This window comes from Pleuronectes platessa, chromosome 21 (genome assembly GCF_947347685.1).
Source record: "Pleuronectes platessa chromosome 21, fPlePla1.1, whole genome shotgun sequence".
NCBI classification, from domain to species: domain Eukaryota; kingdom Metazoa; phylum Chordata; class Actinopteri; order Pleuronectiformes; family Pleuronectidae; genus Pleuronectes; species Pleuronectes platessa.
The window spans coordinates 15,344,761-15,362,920 of NC_070646.1; the positions used below are offsets into that span (position 1 = coordinate 15,344,761).

An 18,160-nucleotide genomic window follows, 5' to 3' on the forward strand; every position below is an offset into this window, starting at 1 on the left:
CGCTGCCTCGTCCAGCGTCACGTTGCCCCCCGGCGCTGCCTCGTCCAGCGTCACGTTGCCCCCCGGCGCTGCCTCGTCCAGAGTCACGTTGCCCCCCGGCGCTGCCTCGTCCAGAGTCACGTTGCCCCCCGGCGCTGCCTCGTCCAGAGTCACGTTGCCCCCCGGCGCTGCCTCGTCCAGAGTCACGTTGCCCCCCGGCGCTGCCTCGTCCAGAGTCACGTTGCCCCCCGGCGCTGCCTCGTCCAGCGTCACGTTGCCTCCCGGCGCTGCCTCGTCCAGCGTCACGTTGCCTCCCGGCGCTGCCTCGTCCAGCGTCACGTTGCCTCCCGGCGCTGCCTCGTCCAGCGTCACGTTGCCTCCCGGCGCTGCCTCGTCCAGCGTCACGTTGCCTCCCGGCGCTGCCTCGTCCTGCTTCAAGCTGCCTCCTACAGCTCCGCAAGGGGGCGACATTTTAGGTTTGTGTCCAGACAATATTTCAACTTCCACTTCATTGACTCCCACGAGAACTTAAAGAAAGAAATATGATTAGCGATTGGTAATTACAGCAGGAAATTAAGTTTATTACCCTGTCACTTTATCGTGCAGTTACTATTACCTGCAGCCTAGTGAAGGCCCATCATGATTAGTTCAGTGCAATGAGACTAAACCACAAACAGTTTGCTCATTGTAGCGTTTCAGAGAAGCTGCTCACCTTGTTTAGCGTTTTCCTTCATCAAATCGGCCAGTGTCTGGATGAATCCCAGGCCCTTCTTGATGGAAAGGCTATCGGGGAACCCTAACCCAGAAGAAATGAAATGAGGGTCAGAAAGTAGCTCAAAAGAAAAGAGAATATTAAATCTTCTTCCCTTACCTCCCATCCACGTTGGCAGTCCTCCTCCATCGGTTTCACTTTTGTCGCCAACTGGAATGCAAATGCCTGTGAAGAGAACATACACAAGCCGTTAATCAAATGTTGCAGCGCTCGGTGACATGACGTGCTGCAATTTTGTTTCAGCCAATTGACATTTCAGGTAGACAAGCCACCAACCAAAAGACCTAAATAAGACTGAAATAATTGAACCTTAACTTTTGCTACACTGCAGCTCTAACAATAGGAACATGCAACACCTTTGGTTAGCAGGGAAGTCAGCACACAAATAAGCAAGGCCCGAACAGCTCCCATCATTTCAGTCACAGAGAGGAGAGTGGTGCCTGCGGGTTCTCGCCAGCTTTATCAGACGTGGTGCAGGAGCCAGCTGTTCCCACTCACAGCTAATTGTCACTCTCTCGGCTCAGTCGCTCCTCCAAGAGATTCAGCACTTCCTGTCGCAAGCATGGGCCACAACCAATCAGTGTGTAAAGTTTTACAAATGTAGTATTATCTTTACTTATTTCACAGTACGTGTTTCTCTTCTATGTTGAGCAGACACTATCATTTTTAATGCAATCCCTTTTTACAAGATTCATTAAAAGAGAAGAATTTGGATTTAAAAGATTCCTTCCTCTCCACACAACCATGAAAGCATGAAAGGTAAAATCGCTGCCAAATATATATTAGTTGAATTATGAAAATAATGTTAATACATAATTATTTTCTCGATTGTTCTGTAAAATATATATATTGGCCTATATTGGTCGCAGACAGCGGGTTAGTGTTAATGGAACATCGTAAAATTCTCAGACGACACTGAAACTTATGAAACGTGATTAATTTTTGAAGATTCAAAGGTCTGTGAGTTGGCGGGAGGACAACCCCCTTGTTTTGAATGTCAATAAGACAGAGGAGATGATGTTTGACCCTCGGTCATCCACAACCAAACCATCACACAGGCCTTTTCTTACAAATATCTTGGTATTTTTATGACAACTCACAAACCTGGGACACACTTAGTCCCTGTAGCAGATAACGTTTGCATTTTTTTCATGTCTTCTGATAGTGCTGGGTGTTGATCAATAATGTATTTTGACTTTTTATCAGGCAGTCCTAGAGAGCCTAATCTGGTACAACATCACAACTTGGTTTGGTAACCTTTGCAGTTAAAAACCAAACTGTACCAGTGGATTTATCCTTCATTGAAAAACGTTGGCATTGAAGAATGTTTATGAACAGGCTTCTCAAGGATAAGCCATTAAGATTGTTTATGAGACATCTCATATTCTGCATACAGAGAATGTGCTTTTGCCCTCTGGTAGGAGGGTTTGAGTTCCTCGATGCAGAAAGTGGCAGATAAAGCCAGAATTGGCCCTGGAGGATGATATTTAATTTTCCTGTGTATAAATCCAATGTATGATAATGAACTTGTACTGTAATTTACTACATTCATGTTAGAGTGAAATATATAGTAGCTAAGAAATCTTTGCACCTAATCATTGTCATGATTAACTTTAATGAGAAAATAAAAGTTGATATATTTTTATTCCCGTCTCGTCATTTCCTGCCGCCTTCCCAAGCAAGTGTGTTGACCCAAGGGTTCATTGTAAAGCGATCACAACTTTAGCAGAGAAACTAAACAAAATGCATTTCTCCAGCTATAAATCTAAGGGCACTATGGGGACATCAGGGTTCAAGAGTGAAGAAATAGGCCATAAAAATCCATAAGCTTCACTACTTCAAGTTGCATATCTATGAAGAAATTACCGACCATTTACCATGAACTCCAGACAAATTGACAAGGGTTAGCTATTATCAAGACATTTACCCCCCCCCCCCCCCCAAGTAAAGCCTGAAACATGCTTCTGCGACTGCGTCTTTTCACGCCGCTGTGGCACAAGACTCGTTGTCATTCATGCTTCCCCAACCGTTGCACGTCTTACAAAGCAATTCCGCGCCAGAACACTAGGCGGAGTAATGCTTTTTGTCGAAGACGACCTGAGAGACGCCTTCTTTCTTCTTCGTCAATTGTTTATTTACATAGCCACTGCGGCTACTTGTAGCCTTTTTCAGGCGGACAAATACGCCAGTCAGTGACGGGTTATACAAGTGGACATACTTTCGGATCTCTTCTGCCAAACGCTCTTCTATTTGGTCCATATTCATTCTTCTAAATTTCCCGTTGTTTCTGCCTGTATTATGGGGCATGAAACCGGAAATGCAGCTCCAGAAGGGATGTAGAGCAGACCAATCACAGCCTTGCGGGCTGAGTGGGCTTGCGGAGCTTTGCCGTAAATTTTAGAAAAGTGGGGCGACGCCCGTCAGCACGTAAGAAGGGATACATAAGCACGTAAGGGACCCGGAAGGGCTCTTGCGCTTACGGGCCCGTGAAAACGCAGAAGCATGTTTCAGGCTTAAGAGTCGTTGTCACTTAACCTGTTGATTAATCAAGAATTCTGTGAGAAATTTATTTGAAACAAATAGTTTTATTCCAAAGTAGAGACAGAAACAGGTGCATGCAGACACATCTTATCCCGCTTTTCTGCAGAAAATGGCCATCAGATGCACAATGAGCTCTTGCATGGTTCCTAAAACAGTTTCCTGCTTTTAAAAAGTAACTCAGTGTAAGGGAACCTGATGTTGACGTAGTGGAGTTAGTCCCAAGTTTCCAAAACCTACAGAGTCTCCTCTGACTGCTTTGAAATATTCTCCCTCTGTGGCTTCATCAACAGGTTCTGTACTGCGTACAATGCGCACGTTGCCTCCCGGCGCTGCCTCGTCCAGCGTCACGTTGCCTCCCGGCGCTGCCTCGTCCAGCGTCACGTTGCCTCCCGGCGCTGCCTCGTCCAGCGTCACGTTGCCTCCCGGCGCTGCCTCGTCCAGCGTCACGTTGCCTCCCGGCGCTGCCTCGTCCAGCGTCACGTTGCCTCCCGGCGCTGCCTCGTCCAGCGTCACGTTGCCTCCCGGCGCTGCCTCGTCCAGAGTCACGTTGCCTCCCGGCGCTGCCTCGTCCAGAGTCACGTTGCCTCCCGGCGCTGCCTCGTCCAGAGTCACGTTGCCTCCCGGCGCTGCCTCGTCCAGCGTCACGTTGACTCCCGGCGCTGCCTCGTCCAGCGTCACGTTGACTCCCGGCGCTGCCTCGTCCAGCGTCACGTTGACTCCCGGCGCTGCCTCGTCCAGCGTCACGTTGACTCCCGGCGCTGCCTCGTCCAGCGTCACGTTGACTCCCGGCGCTGCCTCGTCCAGCGTCACGTTGACTCCCGGCGCTGCCTCGTCCAGCGTCACGTTGACTCCCGGCGCTGCCTCGTCCAGCGTCACGTTGACTCCCGGCGCTGCCTCGTCCAGAGTCACGTTGACTCCCGGCGCTGCCTCGTCCAGAGTCACGTTGACTCCCGGCGCTGCCTCGTCCAGCGTCACGTTGCCTCCCGGCGCTGCCTCGTCCAGCGTCACGTTGCCTCCCGGCGCTGCCTCGTCCAGCGTCACGTTGCCTCCCGGCGCTGCCTCGTCCAGCGTCACGTTGCCTCCCGGCGCTGCCTCGTCCTGCTTCAAGCTGCCTCCTACAGCTCCGCAAGGGGGCGACATTTTAGGTTTGTGTCCAGACAATATTTCAGCTTCCACTTCATTGACTCCCACGAGAACTTAAAGAAAGATATATGATTAGCGATTGGTAATTAAAGCAGGAAATTAAGTTTATTACCCTGTCACTTTATCGTGCAGTTACTATGACCTGCAGCCTAGTGGAGGCCCATCATGATTAGTTCAGTGCAATGAGACTAAACCACAAACAGTTTGCTCATTGTAGCGTTTCAGAGAAGCTGCTCACCTTGTTTAGCGTTTTCCTTCATCAAATCGGCCAGTGTCTGGATGAATCCCAGGGCCTTCTTGATGGAAAGGCTATCGGGGAACCCTAACCCAGAAGAAATGAAATGAGGGTCAGAAAGTAGCTCAAAAGAAAAGAGAATATTAAATCTTCTTCCCTTACCTCCCATCCACGTTGGCAGTCCTCCTCCATCGGCTTCACTTTTGTCGCCAACTGGAATGCAAATGCCTGTGAAGAGAACATACACAAGCCGTTAATCAAATGTTGCAGCGCTCGGTGACACGACGTGCTGCAATTTTGTTTCAGCTAATTGACATTTCAGGTAGACAAGCCACCAACCAAAAGACCTAAATAAGACTGAAATAATTGAACCTTAACTTTTGCATTTGCTACACTGCAGCTCTAACAATAGGAACATGCAACACCTTTGGTTAGCAGGGAAGTCAGCACACAAATAAGCAAGGCCCGAACAGCTCCCATCATTTCAGTCACAGAGAGGAGAGTGGTGCCTGCGGGTTCTCGCCAGCTTTATCAGACGTGGTGCAGGAGCCAGCTGTTCCCACTCACAGCTAATTGTCACTCTCTCGGCTCAGTCGCTCCTCCAAGAGATTCAGCACTTCCTGTCGCAAGCATGGGCCACAACCAATCAGTGTGTAAAGTTTTACAAATGTAGTATTATCTTTACTTATTTCACAGTACGTGTTTCTCTTCTATGTTGAGCAGACACTATCATTTTTAATGCAATCCCTTTTTACAAGATTCATTAAAAGAGAAGAATTTGGATTTAAAAGATTCCTTCCTCTCCACACAACCATGAAAGCATGAAAGGTAAAATCGCTGCCAAATATATATTAGTTGAATTATGAAAATAATGTTAATACATAATTATTTTCTCGATTGTTCTGTAAAATATATATATTGGCCTATATTGGTCGCAGACAGCGGGTTAGTGTTAATGGAACATCGTAAAATTCTCAGACGACACTGAGACTTATGAAACCTGATTACTTTTTGAAGATTCAAAGGTCTGTGAGTTGGCGGGAGGACAACCCCCTTGTTTTGAATGTCAATAAGACAGAGATGATGTTTGACCCTCGGTCATCCACAACCAAACCATCACACAGGCCTTTTCTTACAAATATCTTGGTATTTTTATGACAACTCACAAACCTGGGACACACTTAGTCCCTGTAGCAGATAACGTTTGCATTTTTTCATGTCTTCTGAGGGTGCTGGGTGTTGATCAATAATGTATTTTGACTTTTTATCAGGCAGTCCTAGAGAGCCTAATCTGGTACAACATCACAACTTGGTTTGGTAACCTCTGCAGTTAAAAACCAAACTGTACCAGTGGATTTATCCTTCATTAAAAAACGTTGGCATTGAAGAATGTTTATGAACAGGGTTCTCAAGGATAAGCCAGTCTCAAGGATTGTTTATGAGACATCTCATATTCTGCATACAGTGTGTGCTTTTGCCCTCTGGTAGGAGGGTTTGAGTTCCTCGATGCAGAAAGTGGCAGATAAAGACAGAATTGGCCCTGGAGGATGATATTTAATTTTCCTGTGTATAAATCCAATTTATGATAATGAACTTGTACTGTAATTTACTACATTCATGTTAGAGTGAAATATATAGTAGCTAAGAAATCTTTGCACCTAATCATTGTCATGATTAACTTTAATAAGAAAATAAAAGTTGATATATTTTTATTCCCGTCTCACGTCATTTCCTGCCGCCTTCCCAAGCAAGTGTGTTGACCCAAGGGTTCATTGTAAAGCGATCACAACTTTAGCAGAGAAACTAAACAAAATGCATTTCTCCAGCTATAAATCTAAGGGCACTATGGGGACATCAGGGTTCAAGAGTGAAGGCATATAGGCCATAAAATCCATAAGCTTCACTACTTCAAGTTGCATATCTATGAAGAAATTACCGACCATTAACATGAACTCCAGACAAATTACAAGGGTTAGCCATCATCAAGACATTACCCCCCCCCCCCCACAAGTAAGAGTCGTTGTCACTTAACCTGTTGATTAATGAAGCAATTCTGTGAGAAATTTATTTGAAACAAATAGTTTTATTCCAAAGTAGAGACAGAAACAGGTGCATGCAGACACATCTTATCCCGCTTTTCTGCAGAAAATGGCCATCAGATGTACAATGAGCTCTTGCATGGTTCCTAAAACAGTTTCCTGCTTTTAAAAAGTAACTCAGTGTAAGGGAACCTGATGTTGACGTAGTGGAGTTAGTCCCAAGTTTCCAAAACCTACGGAGTCTCCTCTGACCGCTTTGAAATATTCTCCCTCTGTGGCTTCATCAACAGGTTCTGTACTGCGTACAATGCGCACGTTGCCTCCCGGCGCTGCCTCGTCCAGAGTCACGTTGCCCCCCGGCGCTGCCTCGTCCAGAGTCACGTTGCCCCCCGGCGCTGCCTCGTCCAGAGTCACGTTGCCCCCCGGCGCTGCCTCGTCCAGAGTCACGTTGCCTCCCGGCGCTGCCTCGTCCAGAGTCACGTTGCCCCCCGGCGCTGCCTCGTCCAGAGTCACGTTGCCTCCCGGCGCTGCCTCGTCCAGAGTCACGTTGCCTCCCGGCGCTGCCTCGTCCAGAGTCACGTTGCCTCCCGGCGCTGCCTCGTCCAGAGTCACGTTGCCTCCCGGCGCTGCCTCGTCCAGAGTCACGTTGCCTCCCGGCGCTGCCTCATCCTGCTTCAAGCTGCCTCCTAAAGCTCCGCAAGGGGGCGACATTTTAGGTTTGTGTCCAGACAATATTTCAGCTTCCACTTCATTGACTCCCACGAGAACTTAAAGAAAGAAATATGATTAGCGATTGGTAATTAAAGCAGGAAATTAAGTTTATTACCCTGTCACTTTATCGTGCAGTTACTATGACCTGCAGCCTAGTGAAGGCCCATCATGATTAGTTCAGTGCAATGAGACTAAACCACAAACCGTTTGCTCATTGTAGCGTTTCAGAGAAGCTGCTCACCTTGTTTAGCGTTTTCCTTCATCAAATCGGCCAGTGTCTGGATGAATCCCAGGGCCTTATTGATGGAAAGGCTATCGGGGAACCCTAACCCAGAAGAAATGAAATGAGGGTCAGAAAGTAGCTCAAAAGAAAAGAGAATATTAAATCTTCTTCCCTTACCTCCCATCCATGTTGGCAGTCCTCCTCCATCGGTTTCACTTGTGTCGCCAACTGGAATGCAAATGCCTGTGAAGAGAACATACACAAGCCGTTAATCAAATGTTGCAGCGCTCGGTGACACGACGTGCTGCAATTTTGTTTCAGCTAATTGACATTTCAGGTAGACAAGCCACCAACCAAAAGACCTAAATAAGACTGAAATAATTGAACCTTAACTTTTACATTTGCTACACTGCAGCTCTAACAATAGGAACATGCAACACCTTTGGTTAGCAGGGAAGTCAGCACACAAATAAGCAAGGCCCTAACAGCTCCCATCATTTCAGTCACAGAGAGGAGAGTGGTGCCTGCGGGTTCTCGCCAGCTTTATCAGACGTGGTGCAGGAGCCAGCTGTTCCCACTCACAGCTAATTGTCACTCTCTCGGCTCAGTCGCTCCTCCAAGAGATTCAGCACTTCCTGTCGCAAGCATGGGCCACAACCAATCAGTGTGTAAAGTTTTACAAATGTAGTATTATCTTTACTTATTTCACAGTACGTGTTTCTCTTCTATGTTGAGCAGACACTATCATTTTTAATGCAATCCCTTTTTACAAGATTCATTAAAAGAGAAGAATTTGGATTTAAAAGATTCCCTCCTCTCCACACAACCATGAAAGCATGAAAGGTAAAATCGCTGCCAAATATATATTAGTTGAATTATGAAAATAATGTTAATGCATAATTATTTTCTCGATTGTTTGTTCTGTAAAATATATATATTGGCCTATATTGGTCGCAGACAGCGGGTTATTGTTAATGGAACATCGTAAAATTCTCAGACGACACTGAGACTTATGAAACCTGATTACTTTTTGAAGATTCAAAGGTCTGTGAGTTGGCGGGAGGAAAACCCCCTTGTTTTGAATGTCAATAAGACAGAGATGTTTGACCCTCGGTCATCCACAACCAAACCATCACACAGGCCTTTTCTTACAAATATCTTGGTATTTTTATGACAACTCACAAACCTGGGACACACTTAGTCCCTGTAGCAGATAACGTTTGCATTTTTTCATGTCTTCTGAGAGTGCTGGGTATTGATCAATAATGTTTTTTGACTTTTTATCAGGCAGTCCTAGAGAGCCTAATCTGGTACATCACAACTTGGTTTGGTAACCTCTGCAGTTAAAAACCAAACTGTATCAGTGGATTTATCCTTCATTGAAAAACATTTGCATTGAAGAATGTTTATGAACAGGCTTCTCAAGGATAAGCCATTAAGAGTTTATGAGACATCTCATATTCTGCATACAGAAAATGTGCTTTTGCCCTCTGGTAGGAGGGTTTGAGTTCCTCGACGCAGATAGTGGCAGATAAAGACAGAATTGGCCCTGGAGGATGATATTTAATTTTCCTGTGTATAAATCCAATGTATGATAATGAACTTGTACTGTAATTTACTACATTCATGTTAGAGTGAAATATATAGTAGCTAAGAAATCTTTGCACCTAATCATTGTCATGATTAACTTTAATAAGAAAATAAAAGTTGATATATTTTTATTCCCGTCTCACGTCATTTCCTGCCGCCTTCCCAAGCAAGTGTGTTGACCCAAGGGTTCATTGTAAAGCGATCGCAACTTTAGCAGAGAAACTAAACAAAATGCATTTCTCCAGCTATAAATCTAAGGGCACTATGGGGACATCAGGGTTCAAGAGTGAAGGCATATAGGCCATAAAATCCATAAGCTTCACTACTTCAAGTTGCATATCTATGAAGAAATTACCGACCATTAACATGAACTCCAGACAAATTACAAGGGTTAGCCATCATCAAGACATTTACCCCCCCCCCCCCCCCACAAGTAAGAGTCGTTGTCACTTAACCTGTTGATTAATGAAGCAATTCTGTGAGAAATTTATTTGAAACAAATAGTTTTATTCCAAAGTAGAGACAGAAACAGGTGCATGCAGACACATCTTATCCCGCTTTTCTGCAGAAAATGGCCATCAGATGTACAATGAGCTCTTGCATGGTTCCTAAAACAGTTTCCTGCTTTTAAAAAGTAACTCAGTGTAAGGGAACCTGATGTTGACGTAGTGGAGTTAGTCCCAAGTTTCCAAAACCTACGGAGTCTCCTCTGACCGCTTTGAAATATTCTCCCTCTGTGGCTTCATCAACAGGTTCTGTACTGCGTACAATGCGCACGTTGCCTCCCGGCGCTGCCTCGTCCAGCGTCACGTTGCCTCCCGGCGCTGCCTCGTCCAGAGTCACGTTGCCCCCCGGCGCTGCCTCGTCCAGAGTCACGTTGCCCCCCGGCGCTGCCTCGTCCAGAGTCACGTTGCCCCCCGGCGCTGCCTCGTCCAGAGTCACGTTGCCCCCCGGCGCTGCCTCGTCCAGAGTCACGTTGCCCCCCGGCGCTGCCTCGTCCAGAGTCACGTTGCCCCCCGGCGCTGCCTCGTCCAGAGTCACGTTGCCCCCCGGCGCTGCCTCGTCCAGAGTCACGTTGCCCCCCGGCGCTGCCTCGTCCAGCGTCACGTTGCCCCCCGGCGCTGCCTCGTCCAGCGTCACGTTGCCTCCTGCCGCTGCCTCGTCCTGCTTCAAGCTGCCTCCTACAGCTCCGCAAGGGGGCGACATTTTAGGTTTGTGTCCAGACAATATTTCAGCTTCCACTTCATTGACTCCCACGAGAACTTAAAGAAAGAAATATGATTAGCGATTGGTAATTAAAGCAGGAAATTAAGTTTATTACCCTGTCACTTTATCATGCAGTTAGGATGACCTGCAGCCTAGTGAAGGCCCATCATGATTAGTTCAGTGCAATGAGACTAAACCACAAACCGTTTGCTCATTGTAGCGTTTCAGAGAAGCTGCTCACCTTGTTTAGCGTTTTCCTTCATCAAATCGGCCAGTGTCTGGATGAATCCCAGGGCCTTCTTGATGGAAAGGCTATCGGGGAACCCTAACCCAGAAGAAATTAAATGAGGGTCAGAAAGTAGCTCAAAAGAAAAGAGAATATTAAATCTTCTTCCCTTACCTCCCATCCACGTTGGCAGTCCTCCTCCATCGGCTTCACTTTTGTCGCCAACTGGAATGCAAATGCCTGTGAAGAGAACATACACAAGCCGTTAATCAAATGTTGCAGCGCTCGGTGACACGACGTGCTGCAATTTTGTTTCAGCTAATTGACATTTCAGGTAGACAAGCCACCAACCAAAAGACCTAAATAAGACTGAAATAATTGAACCTTAACTTTTGCATTTGCTACACTGCAGCTCTAACAATAGGAACATGCAACACCTTTGGTTAGCAGGGAAGTCAGCACACAAATAAGCAAGGCCCGAACAGCTCCCATCATTTCAGTCACAGAGAGGAGAGTGGTGCCTGCGGGTTCTCGCCAGCTTTATCAGACGTGGTGCAGGAGCCAGCTGTTCCCACTCACAGCTAATTGTCACTCTCTCGGCTCAGTCGCTCCTCCAAGAGATTCAGCACTTCCTGTCGCAAGCATGGGCCACAACCAATCAGTGTGTAAAGTTTTACAAATGTAGTATTATCTTTACTTATTTCACAGTACGTGTTTCTCTTCTATGTTGAGCAGACACTATCATTTTTAATGCAATCCCTTTTTACAAGATTCATTAAAAGAGAAGAATTTGGATTTGAAAGATTCCCTCCTCTCCACACAACCATGAAAGCATGAAAGGTAAAATCGCTGCCAAATATATATTAGTTGAATTATGAAAATAATGTTAATGCATAATTATTTTCTCGATTGTTTGTTCTGTAAAATATATATATTGGCCTATATTGGTCGCAGACAGCGGGTTAGTGTTAATGGAACATCGTAAAGTTCTCAGACGACACAGACTTATGAAACCTGATTACTTTTTGAAGATTCAAAGGTCTGTGAGTTGGCGGGAGGACAACCCCCTTGTTTTGAATGTCAATAAGACAGAGGAGATGATGTTTGACCCTCGGTCATCCACAACCAAACCATCACACAGGCCTTTTCTTACAAATATCTTGGTATTTTTATGACAACTCACAAACCTGGGACACACTTAGTTCCTGTAGCAGATAACGTTTGCATTTTTTTCATGTCTTCTGAGGGTGCTGGGTGTTGATCAATAATGTATTTTGACTTTTTATCAGGCAGTCCTAGAGAGCCTAATCTGGTACAACATCACAACTTGGTTTGGTAACCTCTGCAGTTAAAAACCAAACTGTACCAGTGGATTTATCCTTCATTGAAAAACGTTGGCATTGAAGAATGTTTATGAACAGGCTACTCAAGGATAAGCCATTAAGATTGTTTATGAGACATCTCATATTCTGCATACAGAGAATGTGCTTTTGCCCTCTGGTAGGAGGGTTTGAGTTCCTCGACGCAGATAGTGGCAGATAAAGCCAGATTGGCCCTGGAGGATGATATTTCATTTTCCTGCTTGCTTGCAAACAGTATTCATTCAAATCTTTATATATGTAAACATGCAATATGGTCAGGTACCATGTCATGTTTTAAAAAGATCTTCACAGGGTGATTGCGATGATGTTTGTTGTATAATCATGGACAATCCCTCTCACCCCCTCCACAAAACACTGGACAAGCTAAGGAGCAGCTTCAGCCACAGACTCATTCAACCCCGCTGCTCTAAGGAACGATACAGGAAATCGTTCCTCCCAACCGCAATAAGACTGTACAATTCAGCTACCTCTGTCAGAGCCACCTTCACAGAACTGCACTAAATGTACCTGTCTCCTTACACTGTGTACCCTGTACAACACTCCGCTATGTGTTAATATAAACCATATTGATACTATATATCATTTTATACAATAATATTGTCTTTTGCACACTGTCTACATATTCTTACACTCATAGTATATTATATTATCTATTGTATAGTCGAATACTTATATTTATACCTCTACTATATATCATATCATATTATATCATACTGTTTGTATATTCTTTGTATATAATATTTATACATGTGTACATATTATTATTATATTTACTATTATTATATATACTGTTGCTGCCATTATTACTATATACTGCTATTATACTGGTAGAATTACTATCATATATAAATATATATATTATGTTATATTATATTATATACTATATATATACTGTCTAACAATAACATCACCATCATATCATCAGTACTATTACCATCATCTTGCCACTGCACCTTATCTACCAATTTATCTTGTGTTCCTGTTTTTTTTATTCTTTCTACCTCAATATTTTTTATTTTATTCTATTGCATTGTATTTTATTGTATTCAAATATACCTGCTGCTATGACGACTTAATTTCCCTTCGGGGATGAATAAAGTAATCTATCTATCTATCTATCATCTATCTAATGGGGATTTGTGTGTGTGTATTTTTATGGCTGCAGCATATGTGAAGCGCCCAAGAAAAATGTTCCACTTTGTGGGACAATAAAGTTCATCTTGAACTTGACTTCATGGCAGTCCATCCCAAATATTAGATTTCACTCTTAACCTCATGATTTCATTCAATTTGAAGCTTTACGTCTTTAGACTCAACAAGTAGTGACATCTGGTGGTTTGCAAAGCTTATAGCAGTCTGTAAAGACAGGAGGCCAAAGCTCGGCGACCACAGCTCAATAGTCAATCTGTTTCAGTTGCATGTGTACCAAGAATCCTACATTTCAGTTTTATTACTTTTATCAAGGAGTGCTGCAATACATATGTTAGATCATTTCTGGAAATGTCCATCCATCAATGAGGGTCATGAGGGAGCTGGAGCCAATCCCAGCTGACTATGAAACAAAACAACAAACTATTCACACCAATGGTCACAGAGTGCATGTCTTTGGACTGTATGAGGAGTACCAGATAAAAACCAGACACTAAGGTGACACCACGCCGCCCATCACTGTATTGATTTGTATTTAACAGGACCAGACACACAACGTTCTTGACAGAGAAAATCCTAAAACCTCACGACAGTTGAAAAATGCTTTATTATTATTTTACATAAATATACCAAACATAACTCCACAAATATGTTGCGGATGGGTTGTCATCATCAGTATATTCCATAGGTGTGCTCCTTTCCATCTCTGTATCGGTCCAAGTAGCGCAGCGGCTGCCCATGAGGGAATTTGACCTGTGGAGGGTGGTACACTGGAGGCCGGATGAACTCGAACACTGGCTCCTTCATGTCTGCAGGGAGCGAACAAGACGTTATTATCAATAGACTCATAAGTTATTTTTTACTTCAAATTCTGGGGACGAGCAAAGAAGCGTACATCTGCCATGACCCGACACTCAGTGTGTGTGTGATGCGTGCATAAGCATGACTCACTCAGCGTGTTGTGGAAGGAGTTGGTGACAGATTCATCCCACTGGCACTGGAAGAAGGCCAGCCCTGCAGGCGTCATACTGTCCTGATGCTTTCTGTAGAAATCCACCGTCTTGAATGTTCGATCCGCCAGAGAATAGCTGGCAAGGAGAGGCAACGCATACTGAGTGGATTGTTTCTATGCCAGACATGAACTCACACATGATATAAAGTCTCTTAAATAATGTCTGTTACAGAGTCCCATGGTGATAAAAAAAAAACATTGCCTGCAGCTTTATTAATTTATTCTTAACCTTACGACAAAGGTAAGGTAGAGAATTCCCCTTTAACTGCTGCCAGACATGCACTAAAGTCCAAAAAATCTCCTGACTTTATCCAGATCCGTATGTTTTTTCCTGCCAGGTCCCTGAGAAAAACGATGCTTCAAACACGCAACTAACGCAAAGCTACTTCAAATGTCTCAGGGTGAAAAAGAGGAGTCATGAACGTTCACAATGCCGAAGATGTCAACTTGGACAGACATGGAAATTCAAGAGCTTTTGGTGATTAAGTCCAACACCAGCATCAATGTGCTGTTAACAAATACACATGATCCCGCAGCGTGATTTACTCCAGCCTACTCAGATGCTATCTCTCGCATAAATTCTCCGGAGATTATCCTGTTGTTGTGAATGCATATGAACTAAACAATCTAATGCTATGTTCTTCATATGTGAAACGCAACTCTGGAACCCAATTGTGTGGACATTCTCCAGAGTTCATGTCGCAAATCGTTAATATACACAGACATGAAAGTGAAACCCAAATATATGCAGATGATCTTATTTCAAACACAAAAATACAAAAAATAGCATCTTCCTCTCTGTGTGCTGAGTGAACTTCTCACCACGGTGATGTCCTGGCATCCTCGCTGAAGTTGACTGGCCCCTCCTGCTTGAAGAGGACGTAAATGTAGCGGTGGAAGCCTGTTCCACTGGCAGGGAACGGGGGCAGGTAGTGGCACAGCTCCTCTCCAGCCTGCACTGCTCCACCTGGTATGTTCCCCCTATACACACACACACACACACACACGCAAGCCCAAAACACAAACTTTTTAAATATCACCGCATTTAACACGGAACCCCAAATTGCCCACCATAAAAAAGTACTTATCATCATTGTAAAGGCTTCTTGTTATAGCCGTCTGTATGTATTTTTTCATAAAAGGAGAGGAAAAAAAGTACAAGATGGCAGCACCCCTATCCAAGATATTTTGTCTTAATTTTTTTGCAATGGGAGGAAGTAGAGCCGATCGTCCAACTTTATATTCAGACATACAAGAGGAGAGTCACAACCCAAACCCAGCCGTAGAACGATCTGTGAAGTGGCATGTTGGAATACCACTATAAGTGGGATGCAAAAATGTTGCTTCAAAATAAGAGGCCTATTTTTTAAGAAAGTTGACCCAAACAGTGAACCCATCCACCAATGCATTGGAAAATATGTTAGTAAATACTTACACTAGCCAATGGACGTATTCTGCCTCATTATCCAGAAGATGCTCATCTGAAAAAGTATAGAGATAATTGACCACGGTCAGTAAATGCTGATAATCCATGAGGCAGTAAATACTCATCTAAACCAGCCTGACCTGGACATGTGAGCAGAAGGGTCCACAGGGATCCTTCCTCCGCATCAAAGCTGATCTGAGGCGCAGATGCTGCCTAGACGGAAAAAAAGAAGAGACAGGGTTTAAAATTGATAATGAGCAAAAATTCATGTGTGGACAGAGATTGGGTTAGTTGAACACATGTTAAGGTCCTCTAACGTACTTCAATTGGTGTCAGCCGATTCCCATAATGCACTTTGGTGCTGTCCTCCTGGCTATAGGAGATGTTGAGCGACACTTGAGGTAGAAAATAGGCCATGGGGAAGAGATCTCTGAAGACACCGTAGTGTTCTGCAAGTCTCTTTATCTGAAATGGACCACTGGTCTTCTCCCAGGTCTCCTGCACTCGATCCAGAGGGATCTTAACTGCGGTGCGCAAACAGAATAGAGAAACGTTAACCAATTTATTTACTTACTAATTAAAAACATAATTGGTGAGAATGCATGTGAGCTTACAAGTGCGCAGACGTGAAGCCCTCTCCAGCTCAGCATTCTTCTTGTTGTCCTTGATCACCTGCCTTCGCTCCTTCACTTCTTTGATCCTGCGGGGTCGATAGAACGGAAGACCAATGTCCACTAGTTCTGCACCTGCAACCAGAAAACACCTCAACACTGTGAAGATGAAGAGGTTCGAACTGCCACAAATGAACACCCCTGAGGGTTGACAGGCAACAGATTCCTCCTCGATTTCTCACCGTGATCAGGATCGGCTTTTTCAACGTAGCCCTTGTAAGTCTTCCACCAGACAGATTTGTTCTTTGCCTCCTCAGCTTGTTTCAGGTAGCGAGTGTAGCTGCGATACTTCTCCGTCGACTCCAGGTTTTCAATGTCGATATTGTCATGTGGCCTCGGACCAAGTGGAGATATCCGTTTGCAAAGGAATGCTGCCATGTGGGGAACAGTTACATGTAAAAAAAACATTTGGCACACCTGGGCGTTACCACCATATTAGAGATTTAAATTCAAGTTTAAATGTATTTGTTTAGTTCATCTAAACGCAGTTACAATGACAGTCGGTTCTTTCGTCAGATGAATTGGTATATTTACAGTTTTTGCAACTTGGCTTATTCACTTCATAATTTTCTTATTTCTAATTAGATTTTTAATGTTTGTAATTTTTTATGTAATGTACATTTCATTTTCTGCTTGGCTTTGAAATTTCTTTTAGGTATTTACTTATAGATGTATGTGTGTGCGTGTGTGTGCCTGTTACTGTATACAAATGCGTCTGGTCCAGGCATTACTACTGTTGTGGGGAAGTGTTTACACAGTAACATTATGGGGGACTTGTTTATTTAAACTATAACATTTAGCTCTTCCTCTTCACAAAACCGGGGAACCAAAAACTAAACATTAGTTTTAATGACAACGATCATTGATATATGAGACGAACAATGATATCCAAGATGCCTCTCCTATCTTATCCCTGAGAAACAGCAGTTAAATATAATAAACACGTAAAATGTTTACATATTTCTATGGGGTTTGGTGACTAGCCTCTCTGCAGGATATGGCCGCATGTAACGCTAGTAAAATGACATACACACACTTCTCATCCAAAACTGAAGCCCGGGTGCAAACTCCCTGAAGTTAAATGCAGTGTAAATGAGTCAAATATTGTGACAATACCTGTTGTGACAAACGTCCTGGCATTATTGACCCCTAAATCTGTCCCGGTCCTTAGAGCAGTGGAGCAAACTGTGCGCAGCGCCATCTTGGACTGAGGGTTTTTTCCAGAATGTACGGTGGCTGATGAGAGTCAAACGAGTCCATTCACTTTGACTGGTTAAGCGATGCTGACTGGCACTAATAAACAATTACCTTAAAAAGTATTAAAATTATATTTTAACTTTCACCAGTGAAATCATATTGTCAAACACATCACATCACACATTTAGTTTTTATTTTAGCATTGAGGTTTATTCCTTATATTTTGTTGTTATTATTTTATATTTTGTACAGTGTGTTTTGTGTGTTCGTGAATCTAAGTGCCTGATATAGGTACAATACTGCTGTAACACAGGAATTAATAAGATTAAGAATGTAAAATAACCAATATCAATAATTGTTTGACATTTTTATTGAGGACCATTCAAAGATTACTATTCACATATTTGATATATTTGATTTTCGTTTAAAAAAAATGAAAACCTTGAAAAACCAAACAGGACCTGGAAATGAGGTGAAATAAGTCAAATTAGATTAAATAAAAATAACTCAAACAAGAAACGAATAAATAGATGTAAAGGGAGAAGACGTTCACCTTGAATGGTTAGAAAGCATTCCATTTGCTTGTCTACACCCGGGCAACATCGGGGTTTTCACGTTGTTCTGTGGTATTAGGTGGTTATATGGTTCCTGTGTGCGC

At 43.8% G+C, this 18,160-nt stretch overlaps 1 protein-coding gene and 1 long non-coding RNA gene across 2 annotated transcripts; both read right to left on the minus strand.

Moving 5' to 3' along the window:
- Nucleotides 1-691: 691 nt before the first annotated feature.
- Nucleotides 692-1,256, minus strand: LOC128427142 (uncharacterized). The gene is made up of 3 exons (XR_008333323.1): nucleotides 1,108-1,256; nucleotides 851-916; nucleotides 692-775 (listed from the first exon to the last, which is right to left on the minus strand). It is a non-coding gene; the product is annotated as an uncharacterized LOC128427142 (long non-coding RNA).
- Nucleotides 1,257-13,784: 12,528 nt separating this feature from the next.
- mrpl38 (mitochondrial ribosomal protein L38) lies at nucleotides 13,785-17,541 on the minus strand. The gene is made up of 9 exons (XM_053413528.1): nucleotides 17,422-17,541; nucleotides 16,488-16,676; nucleotides 16,249-16,380; nucleotides 15,956-16,158; nucleotides 15,775-15,847; nucleotides 15,644-15,689; nucleotides 15,031-15,189; nucleotides 14,148-14,284; nucleotides 13,785-14,005 (listed from the first exon to the last, which is right to left on the minus strand). Exons 1-9 carry the CDS (start codon nucleotides 17,504-17,506, stop codon nucleotides 13,869-13,871), a joined length of 1,161 nt encoding a protein of 386 aa, XP_053269503.1. The 5' UTR covers nucleotides 17,507-17,541; the 3' UTR covers nucleotides 13,785-13,868.
- Nucleotides 17,542-18,160: the final 619 nt, after the last annotated feature.

What these genes read in the sequence shown, in the direction of transcription:
- mrpl38 (XM_053413528.1), bottom strand. Translation starts at nt 17,506, where the DNA reads ATGGCGCTGCGCACAGTTTGCTCCACTGCTCTAAGGACCGGGACAGAT. An exon ending in AAAAGCCGATCCTGATCACG is followed by an intron (nt 16,381 to 16,487) that starts GTGAGAAATCGA and finishes TTCTGGTTGCAG; the next exon opens with GTGCAGAACTAGTGGACATT. An exon ending in GAATACGTCCATTGGCTAGT is followed by an intron (nt 15,190 to 15,643) that starts GTAAGTATTTAC and finishes GTGTGTGTATAG; the next exon opens with GGGGAACATACCAGGTGGAG.